Here is a 25,583-nt window from a genome sequence, read left to right on the forward strand (position 1 = left end):
TTTTTGAAATTCTTTCAAAATTTTTGAAAGATAAAAGGTGCCAATGTTAATAGTATGACATATCTAGAGAGAATCATTTCCCGCCAAATTTTCAATTGATTATATTTCGAAATCAAGGAGACAGAACTATCAATTTTTTATGCTTTTTAAGTTCTGTTATTTATATACTATCAATACATTACAGTATTTTAAAAAGCTTGTTCTTTTGAAATAGAGGAGCGAACATCCTTAATTTTAGAATTTATAAAACCTCGGATTTTAGGTGTTATAAAAAATAGTTATATGAAAAAATGTTGCAATTGCTGTAATGTGAAATATTACTGAAATTCTGCATGACTTACTTACGTATATTTTTTTAATATACGATTGTGTTTTAACGTGATTATTTTGAACACTTTGTGGTCGAGTCTACATGTGCTACTGCGTTTGGATATTTTCCAGTATCTGACAATTACAGCAGACGTACAGTTCAAACTCAGTGTAATATGTTCTTGTGGAACTATCTCAACGGCAAAATGGAAGAGGCGGGAAAGTCAGACCTGTTTACAGTCCTTGGCCCCATGCCTCCTACTAGGAAGTCTGTTTGGACGCAATGTGCCTTCGTTGAAAATGCTGCACTTGAGTATTCACCCAGCATGAACACAGGACATTGTTTGTTGCAATCCGGGGAAGAAAACTCGAAAAAGAGAATTATCCAAGAGGCATTAGGCATTTTGAGATCACCACAGTACAAAGTTCTTGATTCGAAGGTATATATTCAGACTGCTTCAGATTAAGATATTGTACACATTTATTGCATGCTTATTCTACACAGGAATAAATATTTAAAAATTCCATAATTAACAAATGAAACAAATTCATTATGGTAATTTATAGTACTTCATTTTGAAAGAAATATAAAATTTGGATTCTTTTTTGTCGCTATTTTTGATACGTTTTCATGTATGAGGGCTGGATAGGGTTATGATAGACCAATACTGAAATGGACCAAAAAAAGAAAGAACAGAGAAAAATGGGTCAAACAAAATAACCAATAGAGATTAATGGGCAAAGAATAGAAAGAAAAAAGAAAAACGAATTACAAATTAAAGGAATATAGACATGAAGGACCTCCCATCCAGACCTTCATATATGTGTATGGGGGAGAACTTGATGTTTTAAGATTGATATATTTTTAAAAGTTATTTGTATTAAGGTTTCTTTTAAAAACATTGTTATTGCAATTCTTGCCTGATCGTCTTTGTCCATGAATTGCTTATAGAAATTAATACAGAATATAAATTTGATAAAAAAATTAATTTGAAGGATAGTAAACTTTAAACTTGATAAAGAAAACTATTAATGAAAAAATCACAAAAGTAAAATAAAAAAATCACAAAAGTAAAATAAAAAAATCACAAAAGTAAATAAAAAATCATTTAGAAATTAATTCCTTTGAGATTGGACAAAGCCACAGATTGATTTGCTAATTCTATAGAACAGTATAATTTACAATATTTTTCATACTTTCTGATTAAAAATTTGTAAAATTGTAACTTAAGTATAAAGGAAAGTACTTATAAAAGGTGCTTGTGAAGCAAGAAGTAATTTGGCCTACTTTTTAAATGTAGGTCATGTTTATAGAATTTTGTTTTCTTTTTGTTTTGTAGGTAGTTTCTACTGGAAAAAAGAGAAAATGTCTGGTGATCAGAAATAAACAATATTTTGGTGTTCTGGGTCATGACCTTGACCCATTGACATTGACATTGACAATGAAGGGTAAAATTACCTTGAGCATTGTTTTCAAACCTGTTGAAGAGTTCAGCATTCTAAATGATGAAAAAGACGGAATAAATATAGATTGTTTCATAGAAATTCTTGAGAAGATTACAAAATATTCATTTTGTCAAGGAATTGAGAAAAGATATATCCGAAGTTGCCGTCGACGATCAGATATTATATTTTTCAAGTATCCATTCAAACGTTGTCAGTCAGATAGTTGCCAAGTCTGGTATGGTGTTGAAAAAGAGGCAACTGTGGCAAAAGAGACGCATTTAAATCCGTGTTCACATTGCAAAGACATCAGTCACAAATTAAATGGGGACCACAAAAGGAGGCAAAAAGTTCAAACAACCACATCAAAGTTAAATACCTTACCAGGATTGGGTTCAGTTGCAAAAGAAAATGGGAATAATTTGGTGGGTCGCCAAATTTTAAAGAAGGAAGTGATTTCGTGTCAACCAGTCGTAATAAAGGAAATGGAAAAAGTTGTAGTGGAAAAGATAGCGAGAGTAGATACAGTATTAGAATGTGTGCCAGATATGCCACCATGAAGCAACTAGCTAGGATAAAGCGTCGTCCATCTCATACATATGTTCAAATATTTTGCTTATTATTGTTAATCATGAATATTCATAAGGCTGTTCCATTAAGCATGTAGGTAGGGAAAGTACTTGTAATTGCTGTAAATTTGGTTGTATCAGACACCAGTCAACATTATGAACGGGATGTTGAATTCCTTATTTAAAAAGGAGTTTCCCTGGGCATGTTATGTTAAGATAAAACAGCTATTACAATGGATGTGCCAATTTGTCTGTTACTTGTTGAAGTAGACCAGCTATAACAGTGGGTGTAACAATTTACTTTTTTTTGTCAAACCTTGAAAACTCAGAAAAGGGCCTTAAAATGCAGTTTTATATTATGGATTGAATAATGACTACTTTTTATTCACTGAATTTGTAAAGTTGTTAACATTTTTTTTTTAAATATCAGCCCTTGGTTGTTCCCAATAGTATATCAGTATTTCAATATCTGAAAATTTTTTGTAAAGCTCTCTTTTGATTTTAAGACTGTAGTACATGTAGTAGGAAGGAAAGTTTCAGTACTCACAAACAAGGCCATAAAAAAGAATATGTTCGTTTGCCCTAACCCTACCTACCCAGAAAATAGCTGCCTACCCAAAATCTTTTATTGTCCTGATGTGACAAAGTTTTTTTTTAATCAGATAGGCATACATACTAAAACACATCTGACACTTCAATTTTTCTTTGCCGAAAAAAAAAAGAAAATGCTTACCTACCTACCCACTGTCTCTACCTTTGGGTAGGGTTTGGGCAAACCAAAATATTTTGAAGTGTGGCCCAAGTGTGTCCCTTCCACATATTGGTATGCTAGTCAAAGTTTGGAACTCCTTTATATGTTGTCACTACCTCGTTTGGTTGTTTGTTTTATTATGTTTTTCTGTCTGTGCGTTCGTTCGTCCATCCGTTTGTGCGTCTGTCAATTAGTCGCTTCAGGTAGTTTTTATACCCCACGCAACGAGTTGCGGAGGGTATAATGTTTTTGACCCGTCCGTCAGTCCTGTTTCTTGTCATCGCAACTCCTCTCAAACCACACAACAGAATTTCACGAAACCTTTTTAGATAATAAGGACATACTATGTAGTTGTGCATATCGACAGGAAATTACGATTCAATTCTTTTTCTAGGAGTTACGCCCCTTTGAACTTATTTACTTTAATGTACTACTGCAACAGTTTGTCATCGCAACTCCTCTCAAACCACACAACAGAATTTCATGAAAACTTTTCAGATAATAAGGACATACTACGTTGATGTGCATATCGACAGAAAATTACGATTAAATTTTTTTCCAGGAGTTATGCCCCTTTGAACTTATTTGCCCAATATACTACTGCAACCTTTTGTCATCGCAACTAATCTCAAACCACACAACAGAATTTCATGAAACCTTTTCAGATAATAAGGACATACTATGTAGATGTGCATATTGACAGGAAATTATGATTTAATTTTTTTTTCTGATACAATTTTTATTTTTTCTTACACTTATTTTATTTCTCCAATGACAATGTGGGGACGTGGGGTATGTGAGCGCGCTCACTAAGGTTCTTTCATTGATGAAGTTGAAGTCCAATCAACTTGAAACTAAGTACACATGTTCCCTATGATATGATCTTTCTAATTTTAATGCCAAATTAGAGGTTTGACCCCAATTTCACGGTCCACTGAACATAGAAAATGATAATGCGAGTGGGGCATCCGTGTACTATGGACACATTCTTGTTTACCATGTTTACATCCTGTAACTGGGTGTTGATTTTATCTGTATGTCTTCTCTGTTGAATTTATCAACAGCTTGCCTAGATTTAGTATCCATTGTATAATTTTGTCTCTTCTGGTTTTGAAACCTTGTGATGACTAGTATATTATTATTATCATTAATATTTAATGCATGTTTTGTAGTCTAATAAACCTTTAACCCCTTATTATAACCATAATCTATAAAAGCTTTAAAAAAATGAAAATGCTGTAGAACTTGAGAATTTTTGGTTGGTTTAAATGATATACATATACGAGGATTCCCTTCTTCATGCAATTGCAAAATTTTTGCTTTAATTATGTCATGCTTTTTGTTTTATTTATAGACAACCCTATTTTTTTAATTATTCAAAGAACTTGTTCATGAAGTTCAAAATTGTTTGTTTGTTATTCAGGATTACAATCAGACTTGAACAATGCTATCAGGGTCTTTTTTGGTCCCCAATAATGTGTCGCTGGGGGACATAGAAATACCAACTGCCAGATTTTTATGAAATTTAGAGCATACATAGGCTTAAATCAGCAATGTATCGAACAAATGAGAAAATCACTGTCTATCAGTTATTTCTAAAAGAGCTATTGTAAATGCACTCATGTGTACAGTTCTTTCCAGATTATTATGAAATTTATATCAACAATGTATCGGACAAGTTCTAAAATCAGTGCTGATAAAAAAAAATGAAGAAGAGTCATGCCCCTTGGAAATATTAATTACGGTATATGGAAAATTGCATTTTGAGAGCTCTGATGTGTACAATTCTTGTCAGATATATATTAAATTTATATCAAAGATTTATATCAGCAATGTCTCACAATTTCAAAAAAATCATGGCCCATCAACAATTGTTAAAAGAATTATGTCCCTTAAAAATATTAATAGTATGGAAAATTGCATTGATAGAGCTTTCAAACCTTCATTTCTCTAAAATAATTTATAAAAAATGTTTAAAAGAATAAAGAACCATAAAAAAAATCTTTTTCAGTTATTGTCCTGGGACAGATAAAATATGTGCGACCCCCAGGGGGATAACTGAACTCTGTTCTTTTATTTAATCATGGTATAAGGGAGAGAATTGCAGAAATTCAGTCAATTACTCATGGTCGTTGGTTTTCTTCATGTTTTTTTTTTCACAGTGAAAGCTGGTGACAGTGGATGATTGATTTACTCTGATATCTCTGTTTACATTTGGAATAGATTCCTCCACTCCAAAGAATGTGATAGGAAGTTTCATTAATTCAGACAGTTTACTTTTCAAATTTAAAATACCTGGTTTGCAGAACATTAAATATTAGAAATTTAATTGGAGAGAGTACAGAAATATGGTTTTGCATCTAAAGCAGTGGTGGAATCTGTTGGTCAAATAATTTTCAGTTGATATGGCGGAAAACTTCACTTTTTAATGCCCCCGCCATAGCGGACGGGGCATTAAGTTTTACCCTTGTCTGTCTGTACGTCCATACGTCCCAAAATTGGTTTCCGTACTCTAACTTTAGTTTGCCACAACCAAATGTTATGAAACTTATAATTAATGCTTATTACCACAAAACACAGATCAAATTTGAATTTTGGTGGTGTCACTTTTACTGTTCTAGAGTTATGCCCCTTTACAAATGGAAAAATTGGTGAATTTTTCATTTCCGTTCTCTCACTTTAGTTTGCCTAAACCAAATGTTATGAATCTTATACACAATGCTTATTACCACAAAACACAGATTAAGTTTGAATTTTGGTGGTGTCACTTTTACTTTTCAAGAGTTAGGCCCCTTTACTAACGAAAAAATTGCTGAATTTTACGATTCCTTTCTCTTAATAATTTAGTTTGCCTCAACCAAATGTTATGAATCTTATACACAGTGCTTATTAAGTACTACAAAACACAGATCAAGTTTGAATTTTGGTGGCGTCACTTCTACTGTTCTAGAGTTATGCCCCTTTACAAATGAAAAAAAGGCTGAATTTTTCTACTTTTTATACGACCGCGAAAAATTTTGCGGTCGTATATTGGTATGATGTTGGCGTCGTCTTCGTCATCCGAAGACACATTGGTTTTCGCACTCTAACTTTAGTTTAAGTGAATGGATCTCTATGAAATTTTACCATAAAGTTCAATACCACAAAAGGAAGGTTGGGATTGATTTTGGGGGTTATGGTACCAACAGTTAAGGAATAAGGGGCCAAAAATATGCATTTTTGTAACTTCCAGACATAACTTGTGTGTTAGTGTATGGATCTCTCTGACATTGTATAACAAGGTTCCATACCACAAAGGGAATGCTGGGATTGATTTTGGGGGTAATTACCTCCAAAATTTATGAAATTAGGGGCAAAAAACAAGCATTTTTCTAGTTTCATGACAATAACTTGTGTGTAAGTGTATGGATCTTTCTGAAATTGTACTACAAGGTTCCATATCTAAAAGGGAAAGCTGGAATTGAGTTTGGGGGTAATTGCCTAAAACATTTAGGAATAAGGGGCCAAAAATAAGCATTTTTCTAGTTTCTAGACAATATCTTGTGTTCAAGTGTACGGATCTCTCTGAAATTGTACTGCAAGGTACCATACCACAAAGGAAAGGCTGGGATTGATTTTGGGGGTAATTGCCTCAAAATTTTAGGAATTAGGGGCAAAAAAACAAGCATTTTTCTAGTTCCAGGACAATAACTTGTGTGTAAGTGTATGGATCTTTATGAAATTGTACTACAAGGTTCCATATCACAAAGGGAAAGCTGGGTTTGAGTTTGGGAGTAATTGCCCGAAACGTTTAGGAGTTTGGGGCCAAAAAGGGACCAAAAACAAGCATTTTTTCTAGTTTCCAGACAATAACTTGTGTTCAAGTGTACAGATCTCTCTGAAATTGATTGCAAGGTACAATACCACAAAGGGAAGGCTGGGATTGAGTTTGGGGGTAATTGCCTCAAAATTGTAGGAATTAGCTATAGGGGCAAAAAAACAAGCATTTTTCTAGTGTCACGACAATAACTTGTGTGTAAGTGTATGGATCTTTATGAAATTGTACTACAAGGTTCCATATCTCAAAGGGAAAGCTGGGTTTGAGTTTGGGGTTAATTGCCCTAAATGTTAAGGAAAATGGGGCCAAAAACAAGCATTTTTCTAGTTTCCAGACAATAACTTGTGTTCAAGTGTACAGATCTCTCTGAAATTGTACTGCAAGGTTCCATATCACAAAGGGAAGGCTGGGATTAAGTTTGGGGATGATGAATCATAAGGGGGTTCAAAAAATTTGAGGGGGGATTTTTTTTTTCCTTTTTTGTCGAGCCTTCGACTTTAGTCGAAAAAGCGAGACATAGCGATCCTACATTCCGTCGGCGGCGGCGTCCACAAATATTCACTCTGTGGTTAAAGTTTTTGAAATTTTAATAACTTTCTTAAACTATCCTGGATTTCTACCAAACTTGGACAGAAGCTTGTTTATGATCATAAGATAGTATCCAGAAGTAAATTTTGTAAAAATAAAATTCCATTTTTTCCGTATTTTACTTATAAATGGACTTAGTTTTTCTGCCGGGAAATATTACATTCACTCTGTGGTTAAAGTTTTTAAAATTTTAATATCTTTCTTAAACTATCCTGGGTTTGTACCAAACTTGGACAGAAGCTTGTTTATGATCATAATATAGTATCTAGAAGTAAATTTTGTAAAAAAATAAATCCATTTTTTCCTTATTTTACTTTTAAATGGACTTAGATTTTCTGCTGGGAAACAACCCATTCACTCTGTGGTTAAAGTTTTTAGAATTTTAATAACTTTCTTATACTATTTTGGATTTGTACCAAACTTGGACAGAAGCTTGTTTATGATCAAAAGCTAGTATCTAGAAGGAAATTTTGTAAAAAAATAAATCCATTTTTTCCGTATTTTACTTTTAAATGGATTTAGATTTTCTGCCAGGAAACAACATATTCACTCTGTGGTTAAAGTTTTTAAAATTTTAATAACTTTCTTATACTATTTTGGATTTGTACCAAACTTGGACAGAAGCTTGTTTATGATCAAATGCTAGTATCTAGAAGGAAATTTTGTTTTTTTCCAGTTAACATTACATTCAGTCTACAGTTAAAGTTTTTAAACATTTATTAGATTCAGAAACTATCCTGGATTTTTACCAAACTTGGACAGAAGCTTCTTACAATCAAAAGATAGTATCAAGAGGAATATTTTTTTTGATTTACTTCCTTATTTTTGTTGAGCCTGCGATTAAAAAGTAGGTGAGACACTGGGTTCCGCGGAACCCTTACAAATTTTTTTCTTTAATATTTTCATTTTAAATTGGTTATTTCTGATTTATATATAAAAGCAAATAATAATGAAATGGTTTGAATAGGTAAATTAAAAATTTTTAAGTTCTTAGACCACATTCATTCTGTGTCAGAAACCTATGCTGTGTCAAATAATTAATCACAATCCAAATTCAGTGCTATATTAAGCTTGAATGTTGTGTCCATACTTGCCCCAACAGTTCAGGGTTCAACTTCTGCGGTCGTATCAAGCTGCGCCCAGCGGAGAATTTTATTTAGTTTATTTTTAGATTATTAATTTATACTAGTCTTTTAAAATGCTTGTTAAGTGATCTTAAGTCACCTACAATGATCATATCACTGAGGTTGTAAGTTCTAATCCTTCTCATGGCATTCAATCTAATTAAAATTGACTAGAAATCTTGAAGGCAGATGGTTCTCTCTCCTCCACAAGGAAAAACTGGCAGTTATGATATAGCCAACAGTGTGTGCTTGCTGAAAGTGGCGTTAAACACCAACATAAAATCAACCTGTGCATGTATTGATTTTGTGTCAAGGATGGATACCCCATATCCTTTGTTTTTCTATCATATAATCACAAGCAATCACCTCATTTCACATTGATTCACGAAAAACCAGTTAGAGGTCACTTTTTAGTGTATCATCACCTAATGGGTACTGAAGTTGACATTGTTACACCCTATGTTGCTGTAATTGTTATATATACTGTAAATTCATAAATTATTGTGATGTTTTTATGAACACGAATAATGTGACTACAGTGGCGGATCCAGGGCGGGGGTTCCGAGGGGTTGAAACCTCCCCCCCCCCCCTTTTTTTTATGCGATCAATGCTTTTGAATGGGGACATATAGTTGGAACCCCCCGTTAATCCTGGGTTAGAACCCCCCTTTTAAAAATGGCTGGATCCGCCCCTGGACTAGGTGAGTATAGCAATAAAAAGAATTTGCATTCTGATATCGGATACACATATCTGTATGCAGCATTTCCTGAAATCACAATAATTTATCTCACATTTTTGTCCATTCTTAAAAAATAAAATAAAAATGATAAAAGCACACAACAATTTCTGAATTTGCAGTAGCAGCTGTTTCATTAAAATATATATATTAAATTTTGTTTGTAATTTTGCATGTGTATATAGTTCAGGGCTGTTCCATCATGTTACATGTTAAGTGATTACTACTGGGGAGTCATTATTATTCGTATGGTAAAATTTCGGGTGATTTCGTGAGCGTAGATAAACCATGAATTTAAATGTTCAAGGAAGTATGAAATTTTCTATAGGCTTATATGCAAACTTTGACAAAACCATGAACAAATATCCAAGAAAATACAATTTTCCCTCAATTCATGAAAATAGATATCCACGAAAATAAATGAATCCGCAGTATTTGATTCAGTTGGAAGATTCTTTTCTATGATAAACGTTTATTTTATGGTGATCAAAAGTGTATTTTTCAAACTATGTCAGAGTATCAATATTTTTTGTAAGTTTGACAAGAGGAAAGACCTGAAATCACAGCAATCTGATTAAACATAATATTGAGAGAACAGGAGGAAAAAAGATCATGTATCAATTCTTGACACCAAGCTTCAAGTTGGCCTTTAGTACAAATGTATACTCATTATGAAAACTTGAAAATACTTAGCACTTAAGAATTCAATAAGAGAGATATTTAGAAAAATGCTTCCATTTAAGTAGATCTCCTTGGTTGCAGTTGCTGAGGGGCATTATTTTCAAGCCTGCGACTTTTGTCGCAGAAAGATCGACATAGGGATAGTGATCCGGCGGCAGAGGCGTGAACTAACTTCTTAAAAGCTTTATATTTCAGAAGGTAGAAGACCTGGATGCTTCATACTTTGTATATAGATGCCTTATAATATGAAGTTTCCATCTATCATATGTCCATTGTCCTTGACCTCATTTTCATGGTTCAGTGACTTCTTGAAAAAAAAAGTTAAGATTTTTTGTTATGTTAATTTCTCTCTTATGAGTAATATGATAACTATATTTGGTATGTGCGTACCTTGCAAGGTCCTCATGCCTGTCAGATAGGTTTCACTTGACCTCAACCTCATTTCATGGATCAGTGAACAAGGTTAAGTTTTCTTGGTCAAGTCCATATCTGAGATACTATATTTGGTGTATGTAATGATTGTAAGGTGTACATGTCCAACTGGCAGGTGTCATCTGACCTTGTCCTCATTTTCATGATTCAGTGGTCATAGTTTAGTTTTGTGTTTTGGTCTGTTTTTCTAATACTGTATGCAATAGGTCAACTGTATTTGGTGTATGGAAATATTTTACGATGTACATGTCAGTCTGGCAGGTTTTATTTGACCTTGACCTCATTTTCACGTTTCATTGCTAAATGTTAAGTTTTTGTGTTTTGGTATGTTTTTCTAATACTGTATGCAGTAGGTCAACTATATTTGGTGTATGGAAATATTTAATGATGTACATGTCAGTCTGGCAGGTTTTATTTGACCATGACCTCATTTTCATGGTTCATTGCTTATGTTAAGTTTTGTGTTTTGGTCTGTTTTTCTTAAATTAAGCAATAGGTCAACTATATTTGGTGTATGGAATGATTGTAAGGTGTATATGTGTATCTGGCAGGGTTCAAATGACCTTGACTTCATTTTCATGGTTCATTGGTCAGTATAGAATTTCCATGGTTTGGTCTGTTTCTTTTATACTATAAGCAATAGGTCATCTATATTCTGTGTATGGAGGGATTGTATTAAAGGTGTACATGTATTTCCGGCTTGGTTTATCTGACCTTGACCTCATTTTCTTGGATCATAAATGTTAATGTGATACTTGAAGTAAAACTTTTTATGTAGGACTATCAACATAAAATCAATGGTCAGTATAGTAGGCGAGACATTTCAGTGTGTGCACTCTTGTCTACAGTAATCACTAGCCTGTAAGCACTGAGGTTGTGAGTTCTAACCCAGATTGGCAAGGGGTGTATGACTCTATTTGACGATGATTGCCAGTTTCCTGCTGAAGGTCATTCACTCTCTCCAGGTACTCCTGCCTCCTCCGCCAATCAAATCTAGCAGCCATGATATAGCTTAATGTGTTTATAAAAAGGTGCTAAATACCAACAATTATTCATTAGATAAAGTTCTGTAATCTGACTGTTTTTCAGCTTTTTATGTATTACCTCAATAATTTTTTATAGCTCTTAGTAAAATCAATTCAAATTGACAAGAAAATCTGCTGGCCAATGAATGGTTACTTGAATGAACTAAACAAAAGATGTGTACCGTTTAAAAGTTAAAGTATGCTGTTGTAAAACATTTCTGATTAAAATACAAATCCTGTGTCTAAGCTATACTTACACTGTTCTACTTTCTGTTCTGGTAATTATTACATCGGCCAATGAAAATTCAGCCTTCAAATTTTTGAAGGTGTGTATGAATCAGAGAATCCTGAAAGATTTTCAAAAACAGAAAGTAGAATGGAGCATTTTCAGATCTGTGTAAGCGTAGCTTGGGCACAGGATCTGTATTTGTTGTAAAGCTGTCTTCTATTTGTAAGTGGGGAGAAATTTTTAATAATAAAAGGTCAGATTGATGTATGATGGCTTACTGGTGCATTTGTATGTAATTAAATGTTCGCTTTTTATGCCGTGTTATATGATATTTTTTCGTCTTTTTTGGAACAGTCCTTATTATTTGTCAGTTTTTCATGCAGACATTTTAACCATCATTATAGTAATATAATAAAGAGTTGTGTACAGATAAAATCTAATCAAATATACTGTGTCACTATTGAAGTTTATTTTATTGCCTTCCCAGTGAAACAATGTGTCTTCACCTGAGTTATTATACCCCAGCTTTAAAAAAGTGGGGGTATACTGTTTTACCTCCGTCCATCCGTCCCATGAATATTTTTTGTCGCAGCTTTCTCAGGAACTACATCATAAGGATATCTGAAATTTGGTTTCAGGGTTTATATAAGTCAGCTATACCATGTGATGCGTTTTCAGATTCATCACTCAACAACTTCCTGTTTACCGAAATATTTAAGCGGGGGTATCATCAGGGAGCTTGCAGTTCCACTTGTTTAAACAGCTAAGACAGTATTACAAAATATGCACATCTTCTGTTGCCTTGATCACCAAAATAATTCAATTATATTCTGCTACCCTAGGATGGCTACATTAACACCTGAAGTCTTAAGTTACCATATGATTTTTATGGGGGCGGGGGGGGGGGGGGCTAGGATGAAATTTGAAAAAAAAGGCAGGACAGGAGTTTTGAGTAAAACAAAAGGCAGGATGAGCAACTTGGCAAATAAAAAAAGGCAGGATGACAATTTATGTAAAAAAGTCGGGATAAACTAATAAAAAAAAAGGCAGGACAAATTTTGTCATCCTAGCCCCCCATAAAAATCAAATGGTAGCTCCCTTAGTAAAAATCATTTATTAATAATCCAGAATAAGCTCAGGATTTAACTATCTCGATGAAATTTAGCTACCAGCTGATTGGCTCTCTCATCCAACGAGTGCCAATCAAACGCTGGGATTCGTGGCATGTTTTTATTGTATAAATGTAGATCATACCGAGGGACTGAATTATTTAGGTTACTGTCTTGCATAGTCCATATAATACTTTGGTTAATCAGCCTCTTGAAAAAAAGCTAGTAAGAATTCAAGCAAACATGTAAAGATTTTTCTTAAGGACACGTGTTTGTGCACCTGCTATTTTAATTTTTTTAATCTTGATTGTTATTTGGAGTTTCTCATTCTAAAACATGGACTTCTATTTCCTTTCAATTTCATTTGTCGATGACACAAAGAGTTGACTGGGGGAAAAATTATGGTCATCCCTGGAATCCTCCTGTTTGTTAACCCTTGATAAAGTGGGGCTTCTGTTTAGCTGTACAGGTTGTATAAATTCCCAGCCACTTTCAGGAATGGTGACGTGAATTCCAATGCTCAATTATGGTGAGTATCCTTGCAAAAACTCTCAGAGGGATCCATAGGTGGCCTGTTGCCAAGCAAAATTTTGGCCCCTATTCATAGATAGATTGGAAGATACTTTATTCTCTAAAACCAACTGATAAAGGTACAGAAAAGGACCATTTTTTCTGGTGGAATTTCCTGCCTTCTATCCAGGTCTACATACATTGCAAACCCTACCTGTTACAATAATTGTCGATTTGTTCTGCTGCATATGTATGAAATATTTGCCACTGAAATTTTTTTTATTTGAAATTATGTTACTCAGTGTTTGGTAATAGGGTGTAATGATATTAATAACAAATAAACCGTCAATTAATGAAACTGATGTGAGATTGAAGTTCTAAACATTAAATCAAAAGTTTAATAATAAAGGTTTGCTCATCTCACCAGATATTTCAAAATGCTCTGAAAAAGTGAGTTTCTCGCCAACCAAAATTAGATATATTCAGAAGAGTAAAAGGTCACAATCTTCTTCCATTTTTACGATACAATTTGCTGATTTTCGGTATATGGATCGGTAAAGGACAAAAAAAGTCATTGAAGCAGACTTATATTAACTCTATCTTACTGATGCCACCGCTGTAGCGGAGGGGGCATTAAGTGTTACCCTTGTCCTGTCTGTTCGTCCGTATGTCCTGAAATTGGTTTCTGTTCTCTAACTTTAGTTTGCTTCAACTGAATGTTATGAAACTTATAAACAATGCTTATTACCACAAAACACAGATCAAGTTTGAATTTGGGTGATGTCACTTTAACCGTTCTAGAGTTACACGACGGGTGTCACATGTGGAGCAGGATCTGCTAACCCTTCTGGAGCACCTGAGATTACCCCCAGTTTTTGGTGGGGTTCGTGTTGCTTTAGTCTTTAGTTTTCTATGTTGTGTTTTGTGTACTATTGTTTTATCTGTTGGTCTTTTCCTTTTTTAGCCATGGCGTTGTGAGTTTGAATGTCCCTCTGGTATCTTTCTCCTCTCTTTTACCCTTCTTCAGTGATGTCCTTGTATAATGTTATATGAAAGGGGGGGGGGGGCATCATCTGTGTTCCATGGACACATTCTCCACTTATTTAATTAAATTTGTTGAAGCAAAGGGATTTTTGAAAGCACTATAACTTAAAACAGAATAGACAAAATTTAGATTTGAGATAGCTGAAATGTTAACTATGTAAAGAAATCCACTTTGACTTGTATGAAGAATCAAATTGTACCAAAATATGCATACATGCTAAAAAAGCAAATTAGTGTGCAATAATTGATGTGAAGTGAAGACCAAAAATAATGGTAAAAGTGTCCCTTCTTCAACTATAAACTCCACAGCTAGGATCATCCTATCCACATGTTGATTATAGCAGTGTGTCACAAAGATACGATAATTATTCTTGAAAGAGTTGTTGTGACACAGGGAATTATAGGATTAAACACATTTTTCTAGAGGTTATTGAGGTGTTAACTGGGCCCATTAACTCACTGAATTTTATGTTAAGTTTGTGAGTTAGCTGTCAAGTTTCCAGATCAATAACCTATAGCAAAAAAGTGTTTAATAGTTATTATTCTCAACCCCAATATTCTTTAAAATTCATCTTATTCTAAACCCCAGGATTACATGGTTTACAATGTTTCCATGGTAACAAAAGTAGTTTCTGCAGTATGGTCTGTCAAAGTGTAAACCAAGGTAAGAAATTCCACAGAACCAATGACATTCAAGTATTTGTTGATATGCATTTTATTATCTAAGAATTATTATGGAAATGTTCAATAACAAGAATATGCTGTTTGTGTGTTTGATTGATTGATGGACATACTCAACAAGAAGGTACATGTATATCGGATAATCCTATTTGATTTATGGTAATCTTTATACACAGTTGGCTATGTTGCTTTGATAACAAGTTTTGTCACTGTATACATGGTATAACCTGTGCCAGGTTTAATAGTTGAAAAAAAAACATCACATAGATAAAATTTTGCTGTAAAATTTGCTTTATATTCTTATATATTAACCTAAAACGACAAGACGAAAAACCTAAAACAAATATTAAATCATTAAAAAAAAGAATAATACATGTATATAAAACATATTAGATAAATTGGTTCTTACATATTCCCACTTGAATCTGCAGTGAGAAATGAGGCAGTTATCCATGAATGATATATTGATAATACCAATGTGTTAATAGATTTTCATTCAAATTCATATTGAAACAAAGGAATTGCAACAAATGACAATGGGGCTTTCTGCTTTCAGCAAACAGGGGTTCAAATTAGTGATAGTCTGAGTTCCAGGACCTGTGTTTTTTAGGAGAGGACTTTTCATTTTTAAATTACTAAAGTCAAGGGCCTACCATTCTTAACACTGATGCTTTATACAGGACCGTTGAATTTCTTATGGAGGATCTTTCACTTAATTTCAAATTGTCCTGGACCTTTCATTATTTAATGCAAATTTGAACCCCTGGCTAAGATTCAATATGCATTGATCTGTTCACCAGGTATGTTTTGTGAGAAAACAAGCTTTGACAGAGTGGTAGAAACTAGTGGTAGGTCAATGATATTTGGTATGCAGCTGTATAAGCATTGGCATATCTCATTTCCATGGAGATTATTTGGCCCTGTCTCCTCATTCATGGTCTATTGACTTTGAAACTTTTGCTTAGTTTTCATGTATTAGTTTGTAATTAGGTCAGTTTAAGGGTAACTGTTAGTGGTAGGTCAATGATAATTGGTATGCAGTTGTATAAGCATTAGCACATCTCATTTCCATGGAGAATATTTGGTCCTTACCCCTCAGTCATGGTCTATTGACTTTGAAACTTTTGCTTAGTTTACATGTATTGGTTTGTGATTAGGTCAGTTCAAGATGAACCACTAATGTTAAGTCAATGATATTTGGTATGCAAATGTATTGGCATTTGCAAGTTTCATTTCCATGGAGATTATATAACCCCACCCCCTAATTATGGTTCATTGACTTTGAAACTTTTACATAGTTTACAAGTTAATGTTTGTGTTTAGGTTTGTTTATAGGGAACGACTTATGAAAAGTGAATGGTATTTGGTTTGCAGTTGTATTAGCATTGGCACATCTCATTTCCATGGAGATTGTTAAGCCCTATACCTTCAGTCATGGTTCATTGACTTTGAATATTTGCATAACTTACATGTTTAAATATTGCTATTTTAATTACAACATTTGCATTATCAAAATAACAAATAGGCGAAACATATCTCTGTGTTAACAGTTTATGTATTCATATATAAAAAGCTGAAGTTTGAGATAGTTGTATTATTTTCTTACTTGCCAACAGTCGCATTATTATTCATACGTTTTCGTGGTTTTCTTGGATATAACTGAACAAAGAAAAATTCAATGAAGCACAAATTTCCTTTGGGTTTGCATGCAGACTCTAGCACAACCATCCACCAATATACAAATTTCCTTTGGGTTTGCATGCGAAACCATCCACGAATATACAAATTTTCTTCAATCCACAAAAATAAATGAATCCACAGTATATAAATCGCTAGCAAATATTGGTGAACAGTATCTAGAGCTGTCGGCCAACACAGTATAAAAATAAGGTGGATGTAAGCAATAATAGGCAACTGTACGGCCTTCAACAATGAGAAATACCCATACCGTATAGTCGGCTATAAAAGGCCCCAACATGAAAAATATGAAACAATTCAATTGAGAAAACTAACGGCCTAATTTATAACAAAACAATTTACGAAAAACAACTATGACAGACATGAACCAACCACAGTGCCTTCATTTTCTTTGATTTTAAAGTATTCTGTACAGTTCTCTCCCTTTGTCTTTCCAGATTTATGTCTCTGGTGCCAGATCAACTTTGAAAAGAAATCAGATCTGCTTCATCACTTCCTTCAGCTCCATCAGGATATGTTAGTTGTTCCTGGGGAATCAGATAGTCAAGGTCAAACTGATGGTAACTTTTCAACATCCACTCCAACTTCTTTGTCCGTAGATGATAGCTCAGCAAGGCCAATAACTGTTCCAGATGTCTCTTCAACTTCCTCCGACATTATGGGAGTACCGTTTGAGAATCAAGGGGATGATGATGATGATGAACCACCTGTTATTATTGACGTTATGATTAATACCTCTCAGCATCAAGGTCAGATGAACGTTTATAATCAAGCCTCCTCGACTGTTTCACAGTCTTATGTGCAAGAACCTAGAAGACAGCAAAGAAAAAATCCTGAGATTCCGACAGATGAGCTGTCAAACACATCAACAATAAGTGCGGCTGAGAGTTTAGATTCTATTTCTAAACCTAAATACTCTTTAAATGATTTGATAAAAGCTTTAAGTCAGAGTCTTGAACAAGAGCAGGCAACCTCTCCTCAGCTTTCTGTAATGCTATCTCCATCTATTAAGCAGTTTAATTTGGCACAAGCCACAGCATTACAATCTGACCCAGGTCTGTCAGGGATTCCTGCAACAGTGGTGACAGGAATGTCTGGAAATCGCCGAGGTAGAGGACGGGGCAGAGGTAGGGGATCTTCTAGCAGAGGACGTGGCAGAGGCCGAAGAAAGACAGCTGACATTTCTCCAGAGATGCCTCGTCTGATACCTGAGGTACCAAAGGACAGGATTTGTTATGATAACCTTCCAGAATCGTCAGAATCAGGTGAAGATGAAGGGCCGCCAAAAATTACAAAAGTGCGTCCACGCAGGGCACCAAAAAGTAAAGCATCAACACCATCCAAAAGTGTATCAAACACACCTGTTATGTCTCCCCTACCATCAGATGAACCATTTATACCTGGTCTCTTATTTCCATCGGCCAACCCTGTTGATCAGGTGGAGTCCGGAGACCATGATGATTCATCTGACCAGGCTATTCATGTCACGGTCAAAATGTATGAAGTGAACGGGAAAACAATATACAGGTGTACTGAATGTAACAAGGAATTTTCTAAAACGTGTACTTTTGCTCGTCACGCCATGCTTCATTCTAAGATGTATCCGTATCAGTGTGGAATATGTGATATGAAATGTGGAGACATGCGGATTTTGCTGCGTCATTTGGACCAACATGCTGAAGATGCTGACTGTCCTTGCCAGAAATGTGACCGAATGAGCAAGGATTTTTCGGTAGAAACTCAGAAGAAAGTTAGTGCAGCATTTCATTTTAAATGTAATATATGTGGTAAAAAATTCTTCAGCGATTATGCTTGTAAAATACATGTAAATACACACAAGCGAAAAATGACACTGACCTGTGATCAGTGCAAATTGGAGTTTCGCTGTAATAAGATATTATCAAGGCATCGTAAAGCTGTTCATGATACACAGTTTTGTCCTGTTTGTCTTGAAACATGTACAAATTTGAATATGCATATGCGACAGCATGTGGGATTCACCTTGTACAGGTGTGGTTTGTGTAGTGACGGCTTTAATAGTCGTCCTCAGCTTCACGAACACCTGAAAATACATACACAATTAGGATCAACTCGACCAGTATCAGGAACTTCATCGTCTGCTTCCAGATCTGTTGCCAAGGCAACCCCAAGTCCTTCATCGGCTATGTCGCAACAGGATCAGAAAATGTCAAAGATGGAAGAAATGTTAAAGGAAGAAAGAGAGGCTAGAATTGCTACAGAGACATTGATGGCGTTAGGGAACAGTGGTGATGGAATTCCTACTACTGCTGTTCCCCCAAAAGTAGAGGAAGTAAAAAATGAACAAGGAACCAGTGGGGATCAAAGTCCTACAGATTTTATTGTTAGAACAGGGGAATATGAGGATGAAGATGGGGAAATTGATGTTCATGTTATTCCAAAAAGACGAGGGGAACGTTTCAAGTCAAAATCAAGTGATATCAGCGAAGATAAGGATATCAGCATCGAACCTGCTGTGGCACCATCACCACGTCGACAGGTAGCAAGGAGATGCCGTTGGCATGGAAATGATTCTTTATGTGAAAGGTGTGATGAAACTTTTGTAAAAAAAATGTCATCGAATCGAAAAAGACGATCTGCCGAACGTGGATCTGCTACACGTGGCAGAAGAGGAAGTAAATCTCCAAGAAGTGATGTGAGTGATTCCTTCAGACTCAACTCTGATTCCCTCGACTCCCTAAAAAATTTAGGATTTACTCTGCCCCTTGCTAACTATATACTAAAGGAGGACAGTAAGCCGGCTACTCCTGATAATTCTCAAGTGATTGAATTGTCAGACTAAGGGGAGCTAACTTGATATAGATATTAAAGGGAGATAACTGATGACAATAGACGAGGGGAGGTAATTTGATATAGATTTTTAACGGGAGATAATTGATGACAAAATAAAAATTTAAGGGGAAAAATGAAGCTACCATGTCATGAAATTTTAAAGAACTTTTTAAAAAACAAAAGTTTTAACACAATTTCACTGATTAGATACAGTTAAGAGGGGAAAAATTAAGGTATAGGTACAAAGGATTATGACAGTTAATGGAGGAATGAATTCCCATGATCAGAAGGGACTTGTAGTACATTTATAATAAAGGTTGCATGCAAGTCATAACTCGATATGTATGTTTCCTTTATCACTGCTTTAAATAGTTCAAAGGACACATTCATATTCGATAGTAGACTCAACGAATAATGCATTTTTGTTTATTGTTATGTATGGTTAGGGTTTTTGTTACATTTATAATATATATTCACACCTGTTTGTTTATAACTCTTATATTTTATCATTGTTATTATACATATATGACATATATATCAGTGTATAAAAGTGTCCATTTTAATACATATATAATAATTGAATGAATTTCTGTAAGATACTTATGTGTGATTTTAAGGTGGCATGCACAACTTGCTTAATATACAACGGGTATTAAATATCTTTATTTTTGGACCATCTTGCTATTTCAAATTCATTAGTGGATTATTTAAATTATTTATTTTATGGGCATAGGTCACGTAGGCCCTTTTGATTCCTGCGAGTCTCTACTTTTCATTGCATTATTCTGTTACAAACATGTAGATATGGAAAGAAAATCACAAACAACTGCCATCACAAGAAAATTTTTACTCATCATATTAAAATTTGGTTTACACCTTTATATGTTAGTACGGTAAACGAAACAAAGATCAATTAATCAAAATTTTTTGTCATAATTTTAGAAGCAAAAGAAAAAATTGGATCGAGAAATATCTAATTGGTTTTAATTTAGTTTTTTTCATTCTTGTTTGCCACATCTTTTAAGAGGGGCGTAAAGGGGGGTATCTGCACGGAAGAACGCGAAATAAAATTGCCATTTCAGGATGAACAAACAGTTAAAAATTTCTTGCACGTTGATCTTTTTACCGATTTCACAAAACACAGTGAATAACGAACCTTTTTCACGGCTGCACGTGAAATAAAAATGGCAAAACACGATGCACGAAAATAAACCTTTACCACCCTCTTTTAACATATTTATTAAGTACAAATGTTAAGGTAATTGTTATGAGTATGTTTTGTGTATTTTTTTGTAAATATGATGATTGAGAGCATTTATTTTTTATTTATATTTATAAATATTTTTTCTGAATGAATGCCAAAAATGACGATGTCAGCACAAGTTAAGTCATTTATATTTTTAACATCTAATTTCTCTCATGTTTAACAATTATTTGCCAAAAGAACAGGAATTTTCAGATGTGATTTATATGATTCATGTAGAAAAATGCAAAAATCTGTTTGTTGTGACTCTGTAGGAAAATTTCATACATTTCAATTTAAAACAGTTTTTGGCATTATTTTAAAATTCATTTATTTCATTTATTTCCAAAAGAACTATTACTTTGTACCAGATTTTTTTTAGCCTACTTAGTTTTAGGGTATTGTAGGAAAATGCCTTTACTTTTACATTGGAGGCTTTTCTTCATAATTGTCCATTTCAAAATCTAATGCATTCTGGGTAATATTTTCAAATGTTTTGATTCAATTTGGGGTACAATCAATGAAATTACCCATAGTCCTTCAGATTCTGAAACCATTTTAAAGGTGACTGAAAGAAAACATCTGTAACCATGGTAACAGATAATTTGCACAATTTGACATTTCTTTTCATAAAAACAATTGGGTAATGTTTTTAAAAGGATTCACCAAAAGGTTATTCATTTATAATATTTGTAACTATGGTAACAGTAGATAGTTTGTCAATAGTTAGACATTATTTTCAAATCAGCAATTAGGTAATATTTTTTAAATGATTCTTTAAATGGAAATGGATTTTGTGATATTTGTAACCATGGTAAAAGTAAATAGTTTGCCAATAGTTTAAGGATGTTCGCTACTCTGTTTCAAAATAACAAGCTTTTTGAAAGACTGTTATAAATTAATAGTATATAAATAAAGGAACTAAAAAAGCAGAAACAAATTAAGGGTCCATGGGCTTGTTTTCGAGACATAAGCCATTGAAAATTTGGCGGGAAATAAATCTCTAGAATTTTCTTACATTTAACATTGGTACCTTTTTTCTTTCAAAAACTATGAAAAAATAACAAGGATTTTATAAGATTTTCAAATATGGCTTTTTTAACTATATGTAATTATATTATGAAAAGAAAAGTAGGAGTTAGCCGGCAACATTTTTTAATGAAACTACATGGATAAAACCAGAGGATTCTGAATATCTGGCAAAATTTCATAAACAAGAGAAGCGAATATCCGTAACTATTTTCATTTGGGGATGCTCACAATAAAAATGAACCATAGTCCTTTTGCTTCTAGAAATTATAACATCATTTTACCATGGTGCTAAAAGGCTCTAGGTAGAACATTGCTTTTTAATTCCATTCAGCCTTTATCCACAACTTAATAAAGCATAAAATGTTTTTGTGGGCATTATAAACATAGGTTAGACTTGCAGGTTGTGAATTGGGAAAAAACTCAGGATAATCTTTGCTAGAAACTTAATGTACCATATTGAAAAACGATAACAGGCCAGTCAAGTCTCAATTTTATACACCCTTAAGTTAGGGAGAATTTTCATTTAATTTTATTTCAAGACAAAATCATCCCTGTTAAATTTTCATTTAACAGCAAAATATGATTGCACGCCATTTTTGCACGTGTTTGAGTAGGTAGCTTCAATATACAATTTGTAAATTTGAAAAAAAGATACTTCAAAGTTTGGGATACAGAAAAATGTATTAACAGGTTTCATAAAGAGTGAGAATGGGATATCGCTTGATATTATATCACTTTTTCTTATCACACTCCATGTAGTGTGATACGAGAGATATCTCTTCATGTAAGATATAGATAACTGTCCACAACCATAAGAGAACTAACAATACAGTGCACTACCCACAAATTTCATGTAGAATCCTGGGAAACAGGGAATTTTTAAACACCATCTTGTTTCTAGAAATCAGAAATATTCAAGCAATATTGCATCACAATTCAATTGGGGGGGGGGGGGGAACTAATACTCGGAATGTGGTTTAATAAATGTCATGAGTGCATGATTGATTCAAAAGATGCATCATGAATTAGAGATGAATTCTTTTATTGACTAGTTACAAATCTTTAGGATTGATCTGAATTGGGTACCATTTAGGCAGCAAAGTGTTTATCTGTATTGTAAATTTAGAAATTTTTGTGATGTGTTTTCATGTGGACAATTTCGTCAAGATAGGTTTCGCAAAAATAAAACTCGCATTTTAGATATTGATATCATTCATACACCATTTCTTGAAATCGCAAAAAATAAATCTTGCATTTTTTGTCCATTATTCAAAAATCCCAATAATTGATGCATGCAAAAATTTCTTTCTTTAATAGTATGAATATCATTAACTTAATAGATACAGCATGTAAAATTTTAAGAGGGTATGGTGTAGTCAATATTTTTTTTAATTTATGCATAGTTTATTTTTGTAAATATAACTGAAAAATATGTTTTATAAACATTTATGAAACAACTAAAAAAAGATGTTTTATAAATAATTTTTTGCTGAAAAAAAATCTTTATTTCTTTGGATTTTAGTTTTGTAATTTAAATTGAAGAATGTACAATTTGCAAACTGTCTATCTCTTAGTTTAAACGTCTTTCAACATTTAATTGTAAAAATTAAGGATACTGCATTTGATTGACAAATTGGACCGACCTCCACTTCTCAAAACTCCATATGATACTTACATATAAGCAAATTGTTTTCACATCAAATTCAAAATGTGCATTTTTAAAAAAAAAAAATCTATTTCTTTTTCTTCTGAACTCTTCTGTCATTATTTTTAAAGGTTCTTTTCATAAACAAAAGTTTAGAATGTCAATTACTATAGAATTTATATTTATGTGTATGCTTTTATTTTGAAATTGTTTTTCAAATAATATTCAGTTAAGGTTAATAATAATATGTTTAACATCCACTAATGGTGAATCTTTACAAAATATTAGAAGTTGTAAACGAAGGCATACATAATTTTTAACCTTTGGGCATTACATCAAAAATGGAAGCAAATTTATACACAATTCTTTGGAATTCCAACACATAAAGCTTATTATTGTTCAAGTATATAATAAAAGGTCATTATATGTTATGTGATAACTGTTTTTGCAGTGTTGAATTGTTAATGTTTATAAAGCCTTTGTTTTACTTTAAATCTGTTGATATAGTATTGATGCTTTATGTCAAATCTTGTATAAGATGTCAAAAAACTCATCCCATAATACATTAATGTAGTATGTGGCAAAATGGAAAGCTGAAAGAAAATGAAGAATGGATTTGACAGCTTTGAAGTTATTTCCAACCACAATGGCAGTGTTTTTCTTCTGTCACTGAAAGCAGGTACATGTATAGAAGTTTTATAAATGAATTTGATTCCATACATTTCTGTGTCCACACTTATTTAAATGTTTCATTATTCGTATTGTGATGTATAAAAGTAGCTGATTATGTTCTTGGGGCATTATTTAAGTTAATCAAAACTGATTCTGTTGAGTAAACAGTGAGAAATTGTAAGTTTTAATTGTTTCATGTACTGGTTCTTCCTCTTCAAATCAATAATGTTAGGTCCAGTTCACTTTTAATTTGAATCCCTATTTTACTGTAGTAATCTAAATAAAGAGGAAGGAAGAATTTATTTAAATGTATTCAGGAAAAAGTTGAGATATTTTCTCAGTCTGGCAGAACATCAACTCTATGTTGTTTACTTCTTCATTAATCTCTGTTCAGTTCTTAACATCATAATAAGGGTCATGAACTCTGTGACAGCAAAATATTTATCAGAATTAAGTTTAATGAATCCTCATGTGCTATAGCAGTCCTGTCTCAGATTTAACATACAGAATTTCAGGACCTAACAAAGTAAGTTTGGGAAGAAAATTCATCAGATTAAATATTATACATTATACATTTTGTACAATGTAATTTTCTGTCAAGAAATTGTGCTTGTGATATTGAAAAATTACCCCTTCTATGTTTCAAAAGGGATTTTGGATGCAGTAATTTACTGTGAAAAATCTGAATTGGACAAAAAAAAAAGGGGGGGTGTATGTTATGGGTCAATGAGCTTTATACACTCCAAAAGACGGTATTCTGTCTGAACAGTGCTATAACATCAGAATCAGTCTTGAAATAAATGTTTTTAAGATGTGTTCTCGTTACAGTTGTAAATAAATTATTTGTAGCTAGGTATTTTAAGCCAGTGTGAGCCAAAGTTGACCTTTTAAAACTGTATTTAAGCCAGATTCATATAGCCTGTGATTCCTCTAATCTTCCAACAGTCTGTCTGAATCAGAGAAAAGTCTGTACTGAAAAGAGGAATAGTCGACCACCCCACCATTTTTATTATGATATATATCCTTTCAAGATATTTAGATTTTGAAAAAATTTACAGTGCAAATTTTTTTAAATACTACTATCAAGGTTGGATAAATATGGAAATCAACAGGAGGAATTTGTAGAAATAATTTCTCCAATGATTTGCAATGTTCCAAATAGATATGGAGAGAAATTACTTGTGACAAATTTTCAATGGTTTTTTTACATGTGGTGTATATGGACTGTTCTGTTAAGTCCAACTGCTCCAGATAAATATAGTCTGTTGAGAGTTTAGGGAATATCAGACTGGATGAATAGTTGACTATTTTAAGATTAATTGTTAATGTTTATCTAATTTAGATAAGAGTATCACATGTGTTCTAATATGTTTTGTCTTCAAGGAAAAATAGTCAGAAAGATGGCTGTACATCTTAAAAAGGTTAAAGTATGAT

General features: G+C 33.3%; 1 protein-coding gene across 4 annotated transcripts in view; it reads left to right on the forward strand.

The window, feature by feature from the left end:
- The window catches only part of LOC127721485 (nascent polypeptide-associated complex subunit alpha, muscle-specific form-like), a 93,437-nt gene that overhangs the window by 39,195 nt on the left and 28,659 nt on the right, over positions 1–25,583 (forward strand). The window contains exons 11-12 of one of the 4 annotated variants that reach the window (XM_052228236.1): positions 442–749; positions 1,650–12,156. In XM_052228236.1, the coding sequence (XP_052084196.1) occupies positions 442–749; positions 1,650–2,312 (971 nt within the window). In that variant the 3' untranslated portion in view covers positions 2,313–12,156. Of the gene's footprint in view, positions 1–441; positions 12,157–17,183; positions 22,788–25,583 lie in introns of those variants that run through there. The other 3 variants (XR_007991269.1, XM_052228235.1, XM_052228239.1) reach the window with 3 other exon arrangements.

This window comes from Mytilus californianus, unplaced genomic scaffold, assembly GCF_021869535.1.
Source record: "Mytilus californianus isolate M0D057914Y unplaced genomic scaffold, xbMytCali1.0.p SCAF_12, whole genome shotgun sequence".
Taxonomy (NCBI): domain Eukaryota; kingdom Metazoa; phylum Mollusca; class Bivalvia; order Mytilida; family Mytilidae; genus Mytilus; species Mytilus californianus.